This window comes from Notolepis coatsorum (assembly GCF_963971535.1).
Source record: "Notolepis coatsorum genome assembly, chromosome: 10".
NCBI classification, from domain to species: domain Eukaryota; kingdom Metazoa; phylum Chordata; class Actinopteri; order Aulopiformes; family Paralepididae; genus Notolepis; species Notolepis coatsorum.
This window is the reverse complement of record NC_140174.1, coordinates 8,745,375-8,764,289: the sequence shown is the minus strand read 5'-3', so window position 1 is coordinate 8,764,289 and position 18,915 is coordinate 8,745,375. Positions and strand designations below refer to the sequence as shown.

At 45.7% G+C, this 18,915-nt stretch overlaps 1 protein-coding gene across 1 annotated transcript; it reads left to right on the top strand.

Annotated features, from left to right (window-relative positions):
- Positions 1-15,637: 15,637 nt before the first annotated feature.
- On the top strand, positions 15,638-17,169 carry LOC311235966 (tubulin alpha-1C chain-like; the record flags this gene model as incomplete). The annotated part of the gene is made up of 3 exons (XM_084323511.1): positions 15,638-15,854; positions 15,951-16,099; positions 16,192-17,169. The coding sequence occupies exons 1-3, from the start codon at positions 15,734-15,736 to the stop codon at positions 17,167-17,169; spliced, it is 1,248 nt and encodes a 415-aa protein (XP_084179637.1). The 5' UTR covers positions 15,638-15,733.
- Between the last annotated feature and the right edge of the window lie 1,746 nt (positions 17,170-18,915).

Here is an 18,915-nt window from a genome sequence, read left to right as displayed (position 1 = left end):
TGAGGGAAATAAATGTAGACCAGGATATTAATGGCCTCAACACAGAAATAAGTAATAGTATAGTAGAAGCAGGGAGAAAAGCGATACCGAAAGTTAAAAATAGTAACAGGAAAAAGATAGTTCCATGGTGGACGAAAGAATGCACTGAGGCAATTAAAAATAGGAATAAGGCTTTTAAAATATTAAGGAAAACACATACATTTCAGAATGCAATTGAGTATAAAAGAAAGCAGGCAATAGTTAGGAATGTAGTAAAGCAAGTGAATAAAGAATGCTGGAGGAGGTTCTGTGATTCAATAGGCAGGACTACGCCGCTAGACCGAGTGTGGGGCATGATTAAGAAGATGTCTGGTAATAGGAAGGAATATGGATATCCGATAATGAAAGATGGAGAAAATGTAGTAGTTTAAAGTAAGGATAAAGCAGAGTTATTAGCAAATAAGTTTAAGGTACATAGTAATGCAAATTTGAGTGATGAGGAAAAGAAACAATTGTACAATTGGGAAAAATAAAGAGGCAATGCAGGATGAGAATGTGAGGATGGGGTTCTTGCGGAGCCCAATAGCAAAACACAGGAGGAGAGAGAATGGAGCGGTTTAGGGTTGTTTAATGTTTAATGTAAAGCAGACAAATAAATACAGTAAATGTACGACAGACAGGTCTGAATGTTCTTGGGATTAGACAGGTGCACTCCTTATGCAGTACGGGTGATTGTCGACACCGGCTGTGTCAGGGGGTGAGAGCAGAAACTCTGTAGAGGAGAGTGTAGACACCGGCTGTGTCGAGGGTGAGAGCAGGAACTCCGTTGACGGCTCCAGGGGGGTCCAGACGGGCTCGCTGGAACCATGGTCCTAGGTAGGCAGTTTAACACTGCAACGCTGGATGACAGGATCTGCCAGGTGTTATAGGGGCTGCCTGATGAGGGAATCCCTCGCAGCCGCGCTGATTGATCTTTATCTGGCAGCGTGGGAACGCTCCGGCAGGAAGCTGCCCATATATGGGCGCAGCAGGATGAGGGCAGAGGAAGGCCCGAGCCCTGATCGTGACAGGACCCCCCCCTCTACGGGCGCCTCCTGGCGACCCTCCAGGCTTGTCCGGGTTATCCTGATGGAAGTCCCGGACGAGGTCAGGATCCAGGATCATCCCGCGGGAGACCCAGCTGCGCTCCTCCGGGCCGTAGCCCTCCCAGTCCACGAGGTATTGGTAACCGCGGCCACGAGGACGCACGTCCAGCAGCTGCCGGACGATGTAGGCCGGGTGGTCGTCGATGACCAGCGGAGGGGGAGGCTCCAGAGCTGGAGGAGACAGGGGACTGGAGACCACCGGCTTCAACTGTGAGACATGGAAGGAGGGGTGAATGCGCATTATGGAGGGGAGCTGGAGTTTGACGACTGAGGGGTTGATGATGGACAAGATTTTATAGGGACCAACAAAACGGGGGGTGAGTTTGCGGTACAAAGACTTGAGTGGCAGGTCCCGGCACGAGAGCCAAACCATCTGACCTGGTTGATAGTCGGGAGCCGGGGTCCGGTGGCGGTCGGCGAAACGACGGTTCTGCTCAGCGGAGCGGAGCAGCGCGGCCCTCGTGTCCTCCCATATCCTCCTGCAGCGGCGAAGGTGGTCCTGCACAGATGGAACGGCGATCTCCTCCTCCTGTGCAGGGAACAGCGGGGGTTGGTAGCCCAGAGAGGACTCGAAGGGGGACTGACCTGTGGCCACGGAGGACAGTGAGTTGTGGGCGTACTCAATCCAGGGCAGGAAAGTACTCCAGGCGGAGGGGTACTGGGTCGTCACGCAGCGGAGGGCGGACCCCAGGTCCTGGTTTGCCCACTTCGACTGACCGCTGGTCTCCGGGTGGTACCCGGAGGAGAGACAGACCGTGGCCCCCAGGGCCCGACAGAAGGCCTTCCAGACTTGGGGGATGAATTGCGGGCCCCTGTCGGAGACGATGTCCACCGGGATCCCGTGGAGGCGGAAGACGTGGAGCACCATCAGGTCCGCGGTTTCTGTAGCAGAGGGGAGTTTGGGGAGAGCAACAAAGTGCACAGCCTTCGAGAAACGGTCAACGATAGTGAGAATGACTGTGTTACCGTGTGAGGGAGGCAGACCGGTGACGAAGTCCAGGGCAACGTGCGACCAGGGCCGACCGGGAACAGGGAGCGGACGGAGGAGCCCGGCGGGTGGTTGGTGGGAAGCCTTCCCACGAGCACAGACGGTGCATGCAAGGACGAAGGCACGGGTGTCTTCCCTCATGGAGACCCACCAGAAGTGCCGCCTCAGCAGGGACAGGGTATGGTTGATCCCAGGATGACAAGCGAACCGGGAGGCGTGGACCCACTGGAGCACCTGGGAGCGGACAAGGTCGTTACCTGGATCAGGCTGGACGAGCTGGGCCTCCCGGACGACGGACTGGATCTCCCAGGTGGCGTCGGCCACCAAGCAGTAGGAGGGCAGGATAGTGTCAGGGTGCACGGGACCCTCTTCTGGGACAAACTGCCGGGAGAGGGCATCTGGCTTGGTATTCTTGGAGCCAGGCCTGTAGGTCAGGGTGAAATTGAACCTGGCGAAGAACAGTGCCCAGTCCTGGCGGGAGTTCAGGCTCTTGGCCGTCTGGACGTAGGCGAGGTTCTTGTGGTCAGTCCAGACCAGGAAGGGGTTCTCTGAGCCCTCCAGCGAGTGCCTCCATTCCACCAGGGCCAGTTTGACCGCCAGGAGCTCCAGGTTCCCGATGTCGTAGTTGACCTCCGCTGGGGTCAGGCGGCGAGAGAAGAAGGCGCAGGGATGCAGTCTCTGGTCGAGAGCGGAGCGTTGGGAGAGGACCGCCCCTACTCCGGTACTTGAAGCGTCAACCTCCACCACGAACTGGCGGGACACGTCCGGCTGGACGAGGATGGGCGCGGAGGTGAAGCGCCGGCGCAGCTCGGCGAAGGCAGAGTCCACTCTGTCAGACCAGACGAAGGGCATGGAAAGCGAGGTGAGTTGGGTGAGGGGTGCAGTGACCCGGCTGTAGTCCCTGATGAAACGCCGGTAGAAGTTAGCAAACCCCAGGAAGCGTTGGCGCTGCTTGACGTTGGTGGGACGGGGCCAGTCGGACACCGCCTTGATCTTCTCGGGGTCCGCCCGGATCTTGCCGCCCTCGATGATGTAGCCGAGGAACCTGATGGAGGAGACGTGGAACTCACACTTCTCCGCCTTGACGAACAGCTTGTTCTCCAGTAGGCGTTGGAGGACCCGGCGGACATGCTGGACGTGCTCCTCCATGGAGCGGGAAGATATCAGAATGTCGTCCAGATAAACAAAGACAGAGCGGTTAAGGACATCACGGAGAACGTCATTGACCAGGGCCTGGAAGACAGCAGGGGCGTTGGTTAACCCAAAAGGCATTACCTTGTACTCGAAATGACCGAGCGGGGTCTTGAAGGCCGTCTTCCACTCGTCTCCCTCCCGGACGCGGAAAAGGTGATAGGCATTCCTGAGGTCCAGCTTCGAGAAAATGGTGGCACCTTGCAGGGGTTCGAAAGCAGAGTTAATCAATGGCAGGGGGTACTTGTTCTTGACCGTGATGTTGTTGAGACCCCGGTAGTCAATACAGGGGCGAAGGGAGCCATCCTTCTTGGACACAAAAAAGAACCCCGCGCCGACAGGAGAGGAGGAGGGGGTAATAATGCCTGAGGCCAGGGACTCGTGGACGTATTTCTCCATAGACTCTCTCTCTGGGCGTGAGAGGTTAAACAGGCGACTAGCGGGGAGCGTGGCTCCCGGGAGCAGATCAATAGCACAGTCGTACTGGCGATGAGGTGGCAGGGAGAGAGCCTGTTGTTTACTAAACACAGCCTCTAGATCGTGATAAATTGGAGGAACAGTCGAAAGGTCAATAGGTTCGTTGGGAACAGGGGATCCAGTGACTCCCAGCGATGACCGAGCCGACCGTAGACAAGAGGCGTGGCAGTGAGCACTCCAGCTTGTGACTGAGCCCGTTGGCCAATTTATTACAGTGTTGTGTAGCTTTAGCCAAGGCAAGCCTAGAACGATGGTGTTATGGGGGGAATTAGTGACGTGGAAACGGATGTCCTCGCTATGATTCCCGGAGAGTTGGAGGCGTGGTGTGGCGGGTTATTCGCGAGAGCAACCTCCCGTTTAGACCTTGAGCATCGCGGGGAATTGGCAAGGCGTCGGTGGTAATGTGGTAGTGGGACACTACCCCAGCGTCAATGAGGTTTTCGTCTGCGCCTGAGTCGACCAGCGCAGACAGGGGGAGTGATTGACCATTGTGATAAAGCGTGGCACTGAATTGCATATTTGGGCCGGAGCTGGGAACAAAATTAAGGCTTGTCACTGTCGAGCCTCATCGTTTGGGCGAACCGAGCATGAAGCGATGGAGTGGCCGAGTTGCCCATGGTACAAACATGCCCCTGTCCCGAGTCTGTGACGGCGTTCGCGGAGAGGGAGGCAAGAGCGGTTGAATTCCATGGGCTCCGAGTCTTCGGCTCTGCGGCTCTGCAGCGGCACATTATTGACGGCGCGTTCCGGGTCTGCGGCTCTGCGGCTCTGCAGCGGCACACTACTGACGCCGCAAGCCTTCTCACGGCGGCGTTCGCGAATGCGTGTGTCCAAATCTCTGGCTAGGTTAATCAACTCGTCAAGGGAAGTGGGCTTCTCCTTAGACGCCAATTCATCTATTAGGACATCGCTGAGGCCCTGGCGGAAAGCCCCTCGTAAAGGCGTGTCCCAATCTGAACCTGCTGCCAGGATACGGAATTCAATAGCATACTCGCTCACGCTGCGATGGCCCTGGCGGATTGCAAACAAGGTGGCAGTACTATCCGACCCACCGGGGGGATGGTCGAAGACTTTTCGCATGTCGCCGATGTAATCAGAGTACGAATCGCAGAGAGGGGAATTACCGAAGTGGAGGGCGGTCGCCCATTCTAGCGCGGGCCCCGTGAGCAACCCAGACAGGTAGGAGACTTTGGACTTTTCGCTCTGGAAGTTTGTGGCTGTTGCCCGAATACTAATGAACATTGGAACAGAAAAGCTCGACACTTAGAGACGTTTCCGTCATAACGTTCTGGCGCGGGTACATGGGGCTCCCTGTACTGGGGTACAACAGGTGGGGATACCACGGGTGGGGAGACAACAGGTGGAACGTCTCGCTGTGACAGTGACATACGCATTGAAGCGTTCAAATTGTCTGTCTCGCTCCGCGGAGCTGAGCGTGAGTGCACTGATTTGGGCAACAGTTTTGTCCAGTATCTGTGAGTGTTAATTTACCAGAAGGGCGTGTCCGTTGACAGCGGCCTGGATCTTGTTGCTCCATTCCCCAACATCCTGTGTTGCTGAGCCCTTCGTCATGGTCGCAGTGTTCTGTGAGGATGGGTTCTTGCGGAGCCCAATAGCAAAACACAGGAGGAGAGAGAATGGAGCGGTTTAGGGGGTTTTAATGTTCCTCCCAAGCAGACAGAAATAAATACAGTAAATGTACGACAGACAGGTCTGAATGTTCTTGGGATTAGACAGGTGCACTCCTTGTGCAGTACGGGTGATTGTCGACACCGGCTGTGTCAGGGGGTGAGAGCAGGAACTCCATAGAGGAGAGTGTAGACACCGGCTGTGTCGAGGGTGAGAGCAGGAACTCCGTGGTCCTAGGTAGGCAGTTTAACACTGCGACGCTGGACGACAGGATCTGCCAGGTGTTATAGGGGCTGCCTGATGAGGGAATCCCTTGCAGCCGCGCTGATTGATCTTCATCTGGCAGTGTGGGAACGCTCCGGCAGGAAGCTGCCCATATATGGGCGCAGCAGGATGAGGGCAGAGGAAGGCCCGAGCCCTGATCGTGACAGAGAATGAGTATGGAAGTGTAATAAATGTGATGTTTACAATAACATAACTAAATAGGGCATTAAGGAAAGCAGGGAAAACAATGGCAGGGAAAGATCATAAGCTATTTTATGTTAGATAACGTAAGTGATATGAACAAAGCAATATTATTAAAGTTGTATAATAAGATATGGGAGGAGGGATATTTGCCTACTCAGTGGAAAGAATCAAGTATTGTTCCTATATGTAAACCAGGAAAGGATCCAAGTTTAGCAGGATGCTACAGACCGATAGCATTAACTTCACATGTAGGGAAAACTATGGAAAGAATGATAAATAAAAGATTGCAGTATCATATCGAAAAAAATTAATTAATAGAGTTATCAGAGTGGATTCAGAAAAGGGAGAAACACGATAGATCCAGCTATATGTTTAGAAAATGAAATTAGGAAGGCGCAAGCTAATAAAGAAAGTGTAGTAGCTATATTTTTTGATGTGGAAAAGGTGTATGACATGATGTGAAAAGCAGGACTATTGATCAAGTTAAAACATATGCGAATAAGAGGGAGAATGTATAAGTGGGTGGAAAACTTCCTAACAGATCAATATCAGTAAGGGTAGGGAAAGAGTATAGTGGAAAGTATGTAGTGGAGAATGGGACGCCTCATGGAAGTGTAATAAGTCCAGTTTTATTTTCTATTATGATAAATGAAGTGTTTAGGAACATAGAGAGCAGTATTGGGCTTGCATTATTTGCAGATGATGGGATTATGTGGAAAAGGGGAAATAATATGGAGTATATAGTTAAGAAACTACAAGAAGCAGTAAAGAAAGTAGAAAAATGGACACAGGAGCAGTGTTGGGACTAACGCGTTACAAAGTAACACGTTACAGTAATGAAGTTACTTTTGGCGATAACTAGTACTCTAACGCATTACTTTTGAAATTCAGTAACGCTACTTACGTTACTGAATGGTTCGTCACTGTGTTATTTGCGTTATATACGGCGTAGATTGATAGCGAGCGGTTGTGATTATTATTATTATTATTATTATTATTATTATCCTCATATCCTGTCTGGCTACGGGGAAACGCTATGCTGGGGGCGTGTTTTGTTTACTATTCCTGACTGATAATGGCAGCGCCCAGCAGCCCCAGCTACTCACGTATTTCTCTTTTGTCGAGCGAAAAGAAAATAATGTTTTAGTTATGTCATTTGTGTTTTGGCTCAAAGATACTGGAGTCTAACGTTAACTACCAGGACTCATCCAAATCCACTCGCCACCCGCATAGAATGATACCAGGCGACACACAGCAAATGGGACGGAAAACTTTTTGGACTACTACTTGGAGAGAGAATATACAGTACAACATGGAAATGAGATAAAGAAAATGTTTAAGCGGCTGCTGGACTAAGGTTACATCTCGACAGACACTGGTGGGTGCAGTGATGTGAATGTAAATTAATGGAAACTCAAGTTGATCAACGCATTTTGACTACAAATCTGCCAGGGAATCTCATCAATACTAATCAAACAATATAAATATAGTCCTTTCATGCACAATTGATATCCTAACTATTCTAACGTTGCAATGCACGATTGATATCTTAAACAACGTTGCAAGACGGCTGTTCCTCAAGCACTTATTTTCAACCTAGAACCTAAACGTGCATGCGCGCAACCTAAACGTGCATGCGCGCAACCTAAACGTGCCTGCGCTCAACCTCCCCGAGCAATTAGGCACGGTGCATTTCTTATTACGTCGGGACATTTGTGTTTGTGTCAGATTTGTGTTTGTATCTAGACCACATTGCTTAGCAGAGTTCAGTGATGTGAATGGAAACTGTCAAGTTGATCAACCGATTTTGAGTATCTATCTGCATGGGAGCTATTTTTTTCTTCTTCAAGTAACTAAATAGTTACTTTTCACAGTAACGCATTACTTTTGGGTGTAAGTAACTAGTAACGTAACGGAGTTACTTTTGAAATGAGTAACTAGTAAAGTAACTGAGTTACTATTTTTCAGTAACTAGCACAACACTGCACAGGAGTGGGGTTTTAGATTTTCAGTAGCAAAGACAAAGGTGACGTTGGAGTCCACAACCAACCACAATGTGGACCTGAGAAAAAGACAACCCGCCCTATTACAATTTTCTCAAATCTTTTATTATTATTGTAAACTAAAAAAATATATATATATATATTAGTGCTGTCAGGGGATACAAAATTGTTTATCTAATTAATTACAGGATTTGTAATTAATTAATCTAATTAATCGCATTTTAATCGCATAACCATTTTAGGCCTGATATTTTATATTCTATAATCATATTTCAAATTGCATGTGTCCGGATGGCAGAATTCAGTACTGTATCTACAAAACCTTCTGTTTAATCATCTTCCCTTTATTAATTTGCTTAGATTATTCAGGTCTGGTAAATTTTTTGCATGGTGTTATTCACAGTCGGAAAAAAAAATTATTGAAATGATATTCTCATTTGGTTCATTGTTACGATGGCACCAGGTAAGAGTGTAGAGTTCCAATAGTGGTTGGCAATAAGGAGACGGAGAGTAGGTTCGTTCTTCACAATTCGGGTATCCTCTTTATTAGGAACAACCGTAGAGCAGTTTAGGTAAATAGGAGTACTGATCAACAGAGAACAAAAGGATAGAATGCTAGTTACTGCAGCACTTGTCTCTTGGTACCGCCGCATACTGGTTCTGGAGATTGTGTGAAGAGCCGACGAGGAACAGAGAAGACAGGAGTTATTTGAGGGCAACATACCAGACATTCCACACGTTCCACAGAGTGACAGCCAATACCAGGTGACAACCAATAAGACAATCAAGGGAGAGGAAAGTGACAGGTGACAGGATGGTAGCCGGGATCTCAGGTCAACCAGACCCGAGAACCCAGAACGTTACAGTTCATGACAATTTACTCAAGCCTAGTAACAGACACAGTATTTCTGACACTGGGAATACATTCCCTGAGATCCATAGATTCAGATACCAAGAACATGCAAATGAAGCATTTAAAAAAAAGTCTGTAAATGTTTATTCTACGTTTTAATGGAATGAATGAGTTTAAAAAAATATATTTTTTTTTAAATACATTTTGAGTTAATTTTCATAACGCGATAATTTGCTGTATAATGAATTAATCTAATTAACACGATAAACTGACAGCCCTAATATATATATATATTTAAAGGGGAACTATCTTATAAATGGCCTTTTTCAGTGTTTAGCATTGTTTCCTAGCTATGTGGACTTATATTAAAGGGGAACTATTTTACTATTTCTTTCACTATTTGGGCACTTTTACACAATTCCTGTGAGTCTATGGAACACCTCTGTAATATATATATATTTTTTATTCATTGTTTTGTATTTCTAATCAAGTCCTCAAAAACAGCATTTTTCTACCTCAAGATCTCGAGCTGTTTTGAGCCTGGGCTCCTAAACCACTGCGCAGCGTCGGCCCCGCCTGAACATTAACATGCAGCGGTGTCTTTCTGACATCACATATAGGGCACATTTTCAAATGACTCAGTTCAGTGAGGGTGAATATTGTGAGAGGAGAATTGGAAGAATGCGGCAATATGAGAATTTTGAGACATAGATCATATTAATATAAGTTCACATAGCTAGGAAACAATGCTAAACACTCAAAAAGGCCATTTATAAGATAGTTCCCCTTTAACACTTTGAATGCCATCACGACATATCTCGGGTTATCAGCCCGACCCCTGAATGCCCATCACGAGAATTATCGTGAATTTCTTTTATTAGCGATCTGAATTCATATTTCATCAACCGAGTCTACCGTTGGGAAACCAGCTCCACCAGGAGCTCAGATGTGAAAAAAGCGCCCCCTATCGTCTCCCAGATGGTAATGCACCCTTTTGGAATGGACTCAATGAAAATGGGTGAGAAAAAAAACTCCGGAATCCACAGTTGACTTCTCACGCATGTAACCGGAGATGATCTCAGTCATTGGAATAATCCATTTGGATACCATCTGATCTCAGGTAAGGAATGTATTTTACCAGTCTTAGGATAATCAGACCTGTTTTCACGGAGATATAAGCTTTTCCCCTATATGTGATATGGCTGTTTGACTGTGCGAGCGATCAGGAACTAAGAGAATCGATTTTCAGCTCGCGGCACCAGCGTGCATACGTACACATATACTATCGATAATCTAGCATTTATTTGAAAACGATTCATAAATAGGCCGAAAAATGACAACGTTCTAGAATATTACAGTACAGGGCGTTTATCATGGATTATTTTTTTCCCCTTGAAAACGAGGGCTTTTCAAAATGCTATAAAACGGAAATGAACCGATAAAAAAACAATCCGCTTCGACAATGTTGACTGGAAAATGAGTCATTGATAAGCGACGGGCAGTTTAGACACATAATTTAAGCCATAGATTAGGCGATATTAATGCTAACATTGAAGTGGATGGTGGGCATTCAAGCACTAAATGTGCGCCCCCTGCTGGGCACTGAAAGTGTTAATAGGATCTATGTCTCTAATTCTCATATTGGCGCATTCTTCCAATTCTCCTCTCACAATATTCACCCTCATTGAACTGAGTCATCTGAAAATGTGCATATCTGTGATGTCAGAGATTTCTTAGCTGCATAATAATGTGGCAGTTGGTGTGGCAGTTGGCACCAGGCCACACTGGTTGGAGCCCAGCCTCAAAACGGCTTAAGATCTTGAGGTAAAAAAAATTCTGTTTTTGAGTACTTAATTAGAAATACAAAACAATGAATTTTTTTAGAAAAAAAAATGACAGAGGTGTTCCATAGACTCACAGGAATTGTGTAGTGCCCAAATAGTGAAAGAAATAGTAAAATAGTTCCCCTTTAAATTTTTTTTATTTTTTTTTATTGTTTATATTTTTGGGGAAGCTTGGCTTCCCTTGGCTCCCATGAATATTCGCCACTGACGGTGGGATAGATAAAGAAACTGCGTCGAACGGTGGCTTAACCTACCAGGCCAGAACCACCATTACAGAGACATACAAACATTGTTTAGTAGGGATGCCCCGATCACGTTTTTTGCCACCGATACCGATCACCGATCGTCGTGAGCCATATCGGTTGATACCGATCCGATACCGATCGTTTTTGATTAAAAGAAATTAAAATGTATTTTATATAATTTTTTTTTTTTTATAAAATATATATATTATAATTAGACTTGTACTTGTATTATCTGCGAGACATCGCCACCACGCAACAAGCTCCACTGTCTGTGTGTACTCTAGTAGCCTCCAGCTACAGCCAGGATTCTCCGGAGCTGCAGCTGGACCTATACTCGAGTAGCCTCGAGCTACGGCCAGGATTCTCCGGCGCTGCACCTGGACCCTATTAGTATAACGTTACTTAACTGTGCTCAGCAAGCCCTCAGCTCGAATACGCATCGAATCAGTGTTATAAGACATTGATATCAGGAGCTATCTGTAGCTACTGCTAGCCGGATATATAACGTTAATACAACGCCTCAGTGAATTATTTAGTTCAATGGGACATTTAGTTTTTAACAGTGAACTAACTTGCGCTAACGTGAGCTAACAGCTAACAGGTATCATACCTACCTACTATACTTGCTAGAGTGTTTGTTGATGTCAGGAGCTATCGGTAGCTGGCCGGCTAGATACTGTTCTGTTAGACAATGCCTCATCATGTATTAAACTAAAAGTGAATAGTTGACTGGGTCATTTTGTAACGGTAGCTAAGCTAACGTTAGCTCAGGGAGACGCCGACATGCCGTCCTCCCGTGTCTCACTAGACTAGACCCGTGTTTACATGCGTGCGGGAGGGGCTGGACTCGAGAGCAGACGCTGCACCACCGGTGTCTGAGACAGAACTCAGCGGGATACGATCGGTGAAAATAAAACATTATCACCGATCACCGATCGCATATTTATACTGAATATCGGCCGATAACGATCGATGGCCGATCGATCGGGGCATCCCTATTGTTTAGAGATCGATTTGTGTCATAAATGTCGTGATATATATGTGTCGTGTATGTCATGAATGTCACGATTAATTGAAAATGGGTCACCCTGATTAGATTAGATTGTACTTTATTGTCATTATATTTGCATACAACGAGATTTGGGACTCAAACCTAAGGTGCGGTAATATTATCACAAGTAATAAAAGAGAAACATAAAATCCTATACAGAAACATTAAATGCTATACAATGTTACAGTCCTGTACAATATACAAATGAACAACAATACAGAATAGCAATACACTACACAAATAACTATCAGTGTCAGACGGTAGTGGGTGGGTAATTGCACTGTGGATATTGCACATCAGGATGTTGCACAGTGTGGGAGGAGGGGGAAATGTGAATTACCCTGCAGTCTAAATTTAATGGTCTTCTTAGCAAATATGTGTGCCACCTGTATGGCCAGCCATCAGCTAAGAATGTGACTGATGCAAGATATGAACCATTCTGTATGGCATCATCGGCTTTGCCAGAACTCTCTATGCCCCCGACAAGTGACGCATTGTACCAACACTGCAAAAGGGCAAGTGACCAAGCAGCTATGTGTGCCTCTTCTCCCGTTGGCAATGGGTGGCACGTCGAGGATGGGGAGTTAACGGTGACCTGGATGACTACAAATCCGGCCCCTGATAGTATGTTGCAGGTAGTCCACTGCGGTTGCAAACAAGGAAAATGTGAGAGGAAGATGTTCATGTGTGTCTGCAAAACTGCCATGTACAGATCTTTGTCAATGCCAAAACTGCAAATGTTTCTAAGGAAACCGAGGATAGGGCTACATGGGATGATGACTCAGATGATAGTGGTGAGGATGATTACATCAGTGTTGCCTGGGAAGTGTGGTGGTGGATGAGGGTGTGAATTGGGGTTGGGATGTATAGGGTGTGTTGTGCCGAATTCAGACTCCCTGCCAGAATCCGACTCCCTCACACGAACGCGCATACACTGACTCTTATCATCCTATCAGCATGGAATTAATTAGTATCCCCCTCTATCTCTCCTTCTCTCTCTATCTCTCACTCACACACAGTGCTACGTGGAATCGATTCGTTACACAATCAGACCTAGTAGTATGTGTAGTATATACCAAGAATAACTTCAGTATGAGTACAGGGCTGTACACATATTTTGCATATTGTTAAACGAGCCAAGGCTAGCTATTAAACTATCGATATGAATTGAAAATGGGGGACCCTGATGTAAACCAGACAAACCTCTTTCTCTGGTCTGCATCCCCTTAACAATTGTATGTATTGAGCCGTACTGTATTGTACCCATTCTGCAATCTGTTAAATAAAGTTTTCATTCATTCATTCATTCAAACATAGACTGGGCGAGATATTGAACAAGCCATAATCCACTTCTTTAAAATCCAAAAGAAACTCCACTCTCTCTCTGATCAATCCAATAATGAACACATATGTATATCTTGTCATTTTAAACAAGTTACCATTCATTCATTCATCCATTATGCATCACCTGCGGCGAAATTAAATGTTATAGTTCAACAACAACACGCTGTGTTGAGAGAGCGAAAGAGAGAAAGCGAGAGAGAGAGATTGAGAGAGAGAGAGAGAGAGAGAGAGAGAGCGAGAGAGAGAGAGAGAGAGAGAGAGAGAGAGAGAGAGAGAGAGAGAGAGAGAGAGAGAGAGAGAGAGAGAGAGAGAGAGAGAGAGAGACCGCAACCTACTTTGTTTAGTTGAAACGTGGTCCAGGAGGGCTTGATAAAGTGTATATGTCCACTGTCCCACAGTCCCAGACTGTTGATGTATATCCACTGTCCAGACTGCATCCAGCTAGCCATATAGCTTCTTGTTAGCCAAGTTAGGCACCACAACACAAGTACTGTGATGAGTTGTGTCTTTGCCCATTTCCGCGTCGAACAGCCTGCAAACTACCTGGCGTTCTATCGCCCTGCTCTAAGACAAACTCTAACCTTAACCAACTTTGAAAGAGTGCCTAAGCTTAACCGTCGAAAGAACTTGCCGTCATGCTCTAAGTCTAAGACAAACTCTAACCTTAACCAACTTTGAAGAGTAACTAAGCCTAACTAAGCCTAACCTTATATTGTGTATTGGAAACACAAACATACTTAAAATGAGTAAATATTATTCATTTTAAACATGTTTATTTTATTTCTAGGGCTCTAAAAAAAAAAGAAAAAAAAAATCTTCTTCTCCTATCTCATTACCAGGGCGGTCGGCGCCCCAGCGCCCCTAGTGGAGAAACCGCAGATATTATATTTTGACATCGGAACGATACCGGTCGCCGATATGTCGTGCACCCAGTGTTTCCCATTATTTACCTAGACTGGCGACCAGTCTAATTAGGCCCGCCACAGTTTTATAATGAACCAAAAAAAATGTATACTTTTTTTTTTTTTTAAATATAAAGTTTGCCAATAGGGATGTATCAGTAGTATTGGCAGTGGTAGTAGTCGTAATAGTAATCCAGTATATAATTTTATTTTCTAAAAAATAAACAAGTTCAACACAGCTAACCACTTTTGCTTAATTTCTTTGATGGCTCAAATGTATGCTCAGTGGTTCCCAAACCGCTCCTCGAGGCACCCCAGCCGTTCCATGTATTTGTTAAATTCCACCACCAGCACACCTGATTCAACTAATAAAGGGTTAGTTAAGTTGAATAAGGTGTGCTGGTGGTGGAATTTAACAAATACATTGGGCGGCTGGGGTGCTTCGAGGAGAGGATTGGGAAGCACTAGTCTAGTCGATTTTGTGTTTTGAACACAAAGTTCATCATAGATCTAGTCTCTTTATTTTGCTCTCAAAGTGCACCAGATTGGAACAACCCCCTAGAGGGTCCGAGGTTCACCCACCACAGTCTCACAAAATCCTGTGGGAAACACTGGTGCACCACTACTTTTAACTTTGTTGTTAATTTTCCCACAGAGTCATAGGTGACAAGAGCGTAAAGACAAGGAGATCAATGACACTAGTGACTAGCACTGGTTTAAAGATGAGGGACTGTTGACTATGGCTAGACCATGGACACCTTTGGCCCCAATTTCAATATTTGGTTGCTTAGATTTGACCCAAAAAAAAAATACTTGTGTCCGATGCATGTCAAATGGATGGATCCTTTTAAAAGAGTGAACAAAGGAGTTTTTATCTCAGCATGTTTGTTCCAAAAACATGGAACAAGCACCACCGGGTTGTTCATCGAGAGCTTTGTTGGCAGCACCTTGCTATTAATATCTGCCAAGAGGTTCAGCTAACCAATACCAGGACATTCTGTCCACATGAGCATTGCTGACGCACAATACATCATAATAGAAAACAATAGATTGCAGGGGATAACAAAAAAAAGCACACTGGAACATCTGGGTTCACACTAGATGGTTATTAAACGGAGATGCATATTAAGGCTTGGTATCGTTTTGAAAATGTACGATACAGATGCCAAAACGATACCTTACTTTGCTGAGTCATGTGCGTGTGAGTCAATCAGAGGCGTTGTTACATTTTGGATTGTGATTATACCAAAGAAATGTATCTTGGAACAAACAAATTTACTGGCTCACGGGACAATGATGAGATGAACTACTTTGGTAGTTAAAATAATCGCTACCCAGCCCAAACCGAAGGAGGGGGAGTGGTAATTAGTTTACTTGTTTGTTACTAAAGGGTAGTAGTTAAAGGGTAGTAATTGAGGTAGTTTAAATTGACACAGTTGGAATTTGGTTTTTGTTCTTGTAACTTGTAACAATAGTTTTACAAAACAATTAAAATATCTCGTTTTATTCCAGCGTGAATGTATCTCAGTCCACGTTGGTCAGGCTGGTGTCCAGATCGGCAATGCCTGCTGGGAGCTCTACTGCCTGGAACATGGCATCCAGCCGGACGGACAGATGCCCAGCGACAAGACCATCGGAGGAGGAGATGATTCTTACAACACCTTCTTCAGTGAGACAGGAGCTGGCAAACACGTCCCCAGGGCTGTGTTTGTAGATCTGGAGCCAACTGTCATCGGTAAGCTCCTTTTTAAAATGTGATAAACATACAGGTATTGTACTCAAATGCTTTCATTAGCTCTCATTTAACTTGATACTTGATCTTTCCCCTCAGATGAGGTCCGCAGTGGAACCTACCGCCAGTTGTTCCACCCTGAGCAGCTGATCACTGGCAAGGAGGATGCTGCCAACAACTACGCCCGTGGACACTACACCATTGGCAAAGAGACCATTGACTTGGTCATGGACAGGATGCGTAAATTGGTGAGTACCACAGCAGAGATGAATAATATCTAATTGATATATCTAAATGTGAAAATGGTTTTATTGACCAGTGTTCCCCTCTTTCTCCTCAGGCTGACCGGTGCACTGGCCTTCAGGGCTTCCTGGTCTTCCACAGCTTTGGAGGTGGTAGCGGCTCTGGTTTCACCTCCCTGTTGATGGAGCGCCTGTCTGTTGACTATGGCAAGAAGTCCAAGCTGGAGTTCGCCATCTACCCAGCTCCCCAGTTCTCCACCGCTGTGGTGGACCCTTACAACTCCATCCTGAGCACACACGCCACCCTAGAGCACTCTGACTGTGCTTTCATGGTCGATAATGAGGCCATCTATGATATCTGCCGTAGGAACCTTGACATTGAGAGTCCCTCCTACACCAACGTCAATAGGCTTATTAGCCAAATTGTGTCCTCAATTACTGCCTCCCTTCGTTTTGATGGTGCTCTCAATGTTGATCTGACAGAGTTCCAGACCAATTTGGTGCCATATCCTCGTATCCATTTCCCTATGGTTTCCTATGCCCCATTCATCTCAGCTGAGAAGGCTTACCACGAGCAGCTCACAGTGTCTGAAATTACCAACGCCTGCTTTGAGCCGGCCAACCAGATGGTGAAATGTGACCCTCGCCACGGCAAGTACATGGCCTGCTGCCTTCTGTACCGTGGTGATGTGGTGCCCAAAGACGTCAACTCTGCCATTGCCGCCATTAAAACCAAACGCACCATCCAGTTTGTTGACTGGTGCCCTACTGGTTTCAAGGTCGGCATCAACTACCAGCCCCCCACCGTAGTCCCTGGTGGAGACCTGGCCAAGGTCCAGAGGGCTGTGTGCATGTTGAGCAACACCACAGCTATTGCTGAGGCCTGGGCTCGGCTTGACCACAAGTTTGACCTCATGTATGCCAAGCGGGCGTTTGTGCACTGGTATGTGGGTGAGGGCATGGAGGAGGGAGAGTTCTCTGAGGCCAGAGAGGACATGGCAGCTCTCGAGAAGGATTACGAGGAGGTGGGAGCCGATAGCGTGGAAGGGGAGGAGGGCGAGGGAGAAGAGTATTAGACACAGGTCACTTAACGTTTATTTCTTTATTTTCCCATTAGTCACTGCCTCAGCAGCGACTATTCTTCCTGGGGTCTGGATACAAACATATAAAAATTAAACAAGAATAATCAATAAAACAACATAAAAACAAAACAAATATCAATAAAACACCAATAAAATATACAAACAATTATATAACCAATCAAAATCAGAGATACAAACAAATATGTATGCCAAATATCAATAAAACAACAAATATCAATAAAACAACAAACAGAGACATCTCAGAGAAAACTAAAACGTGCTCAAAAACAGCATGACATTCCATACACTAATACTCTAATACTCATAACCACTAGACAAAGACATTCCAAATCAACACATAACCCAATACAAGAACCCATTCATTCAGGGGCGTATTTGGCACGGGGGACATTGGAATGGGTCCCCCCCATTTTTTCAGAATGCAGTTATGTCCCCCCCCCTTCTGACTACCTGTCCTACTATTATGCAAAGAGGAGTAGATGGGGGTCGCATTCTTGCCCTTATCTAGAGCTAAACCAGCAGCAGTGACGACACCAGCAGTGTGTGTGTGTGTGTGGTGCGTTCCTGAAATCAACTGAGTGCACTCGCTATTTGCATATCAATAGCGCCGGTCGTCAGGTGTGTTAAATACAACCGGCGCTATTGATATGCAAATAGCGAGTACTTATCTGGGCTTGCAGTTAGGAGCACTTGGGAGTTCAAAAGTGCGTTCATTCTCAGCACTCTGTTATAACGGCGTTCAAAGATGTGCCAGATTTCATATGTATTTCAGCCGAAAACCCAGTTAAAATACACCGTAAACAGGCTTTAAAATTATGTGGAAAACCAACCGATCTGGCAACGTGCCTGTACACCCCCTGCTACGTCATGACGACTCATCACAACAACAGCTGAATCTGCGTCTGCGAGAAGAAGAACTAACAAAATGGGCCGTTCAGACAATATCTCCTTTAAATATGTTCGAAATGTCAAACAGACCTGGGTACCTACAGGCTACAGTCTATCACTACTTTTGGGAATCTAAGTGTTTATCCAGGTTCTGGGGCCAAGTGATTGATTGATTGAACACTTTATTAACATATTGCAGAATGGGTACAGTATAGTACAGCTCAGTCATGAATTGAAAATGGGGGACCCTGATGTAAACAAGACGAAAGTCTTTCTCTGGTCTGCATCCCCTTAACAATTGTATGTATTGAGCTGTACTGTATCAGGGTCCCCCATTTTCAATTAATCAGGACATACATGACATACAGATAGACAGTACTGCTACATCTATACATTTATGACATACCAGATTTGCAAATACAGTACTGTTTGTGATACAAAAAAGATACAAAAAATGCGGTATTGCACCCCTGGTATTTAAAAAAAAATCTAGGTAGAGAGGGGGGGCTGCCATTAAATTTTGAACCTGAGAGTGCTGGTCTGGCTTCATATGACACACATGACATACAGATAGACAGTACTGCTACATCTATACATTTATGACATACCATAGCTTTTGTTGTTGTTGTTGTTGTTGTTGTCATATTCAATGGAAGTATTGTAACATCCTTGTATTGTAAATACATTTCACAATGGGAGCCATCAGAGATGAAAGGCGTTCCTACTGGTTTAGAGGAAGATAATTGTTTTTTGGTTGTTTGAACCCTGGAGATCTCTGAATGCAATGTAATTCTGTATGTATGAGCTGTGTCGTTTACATGGAGAAATGGC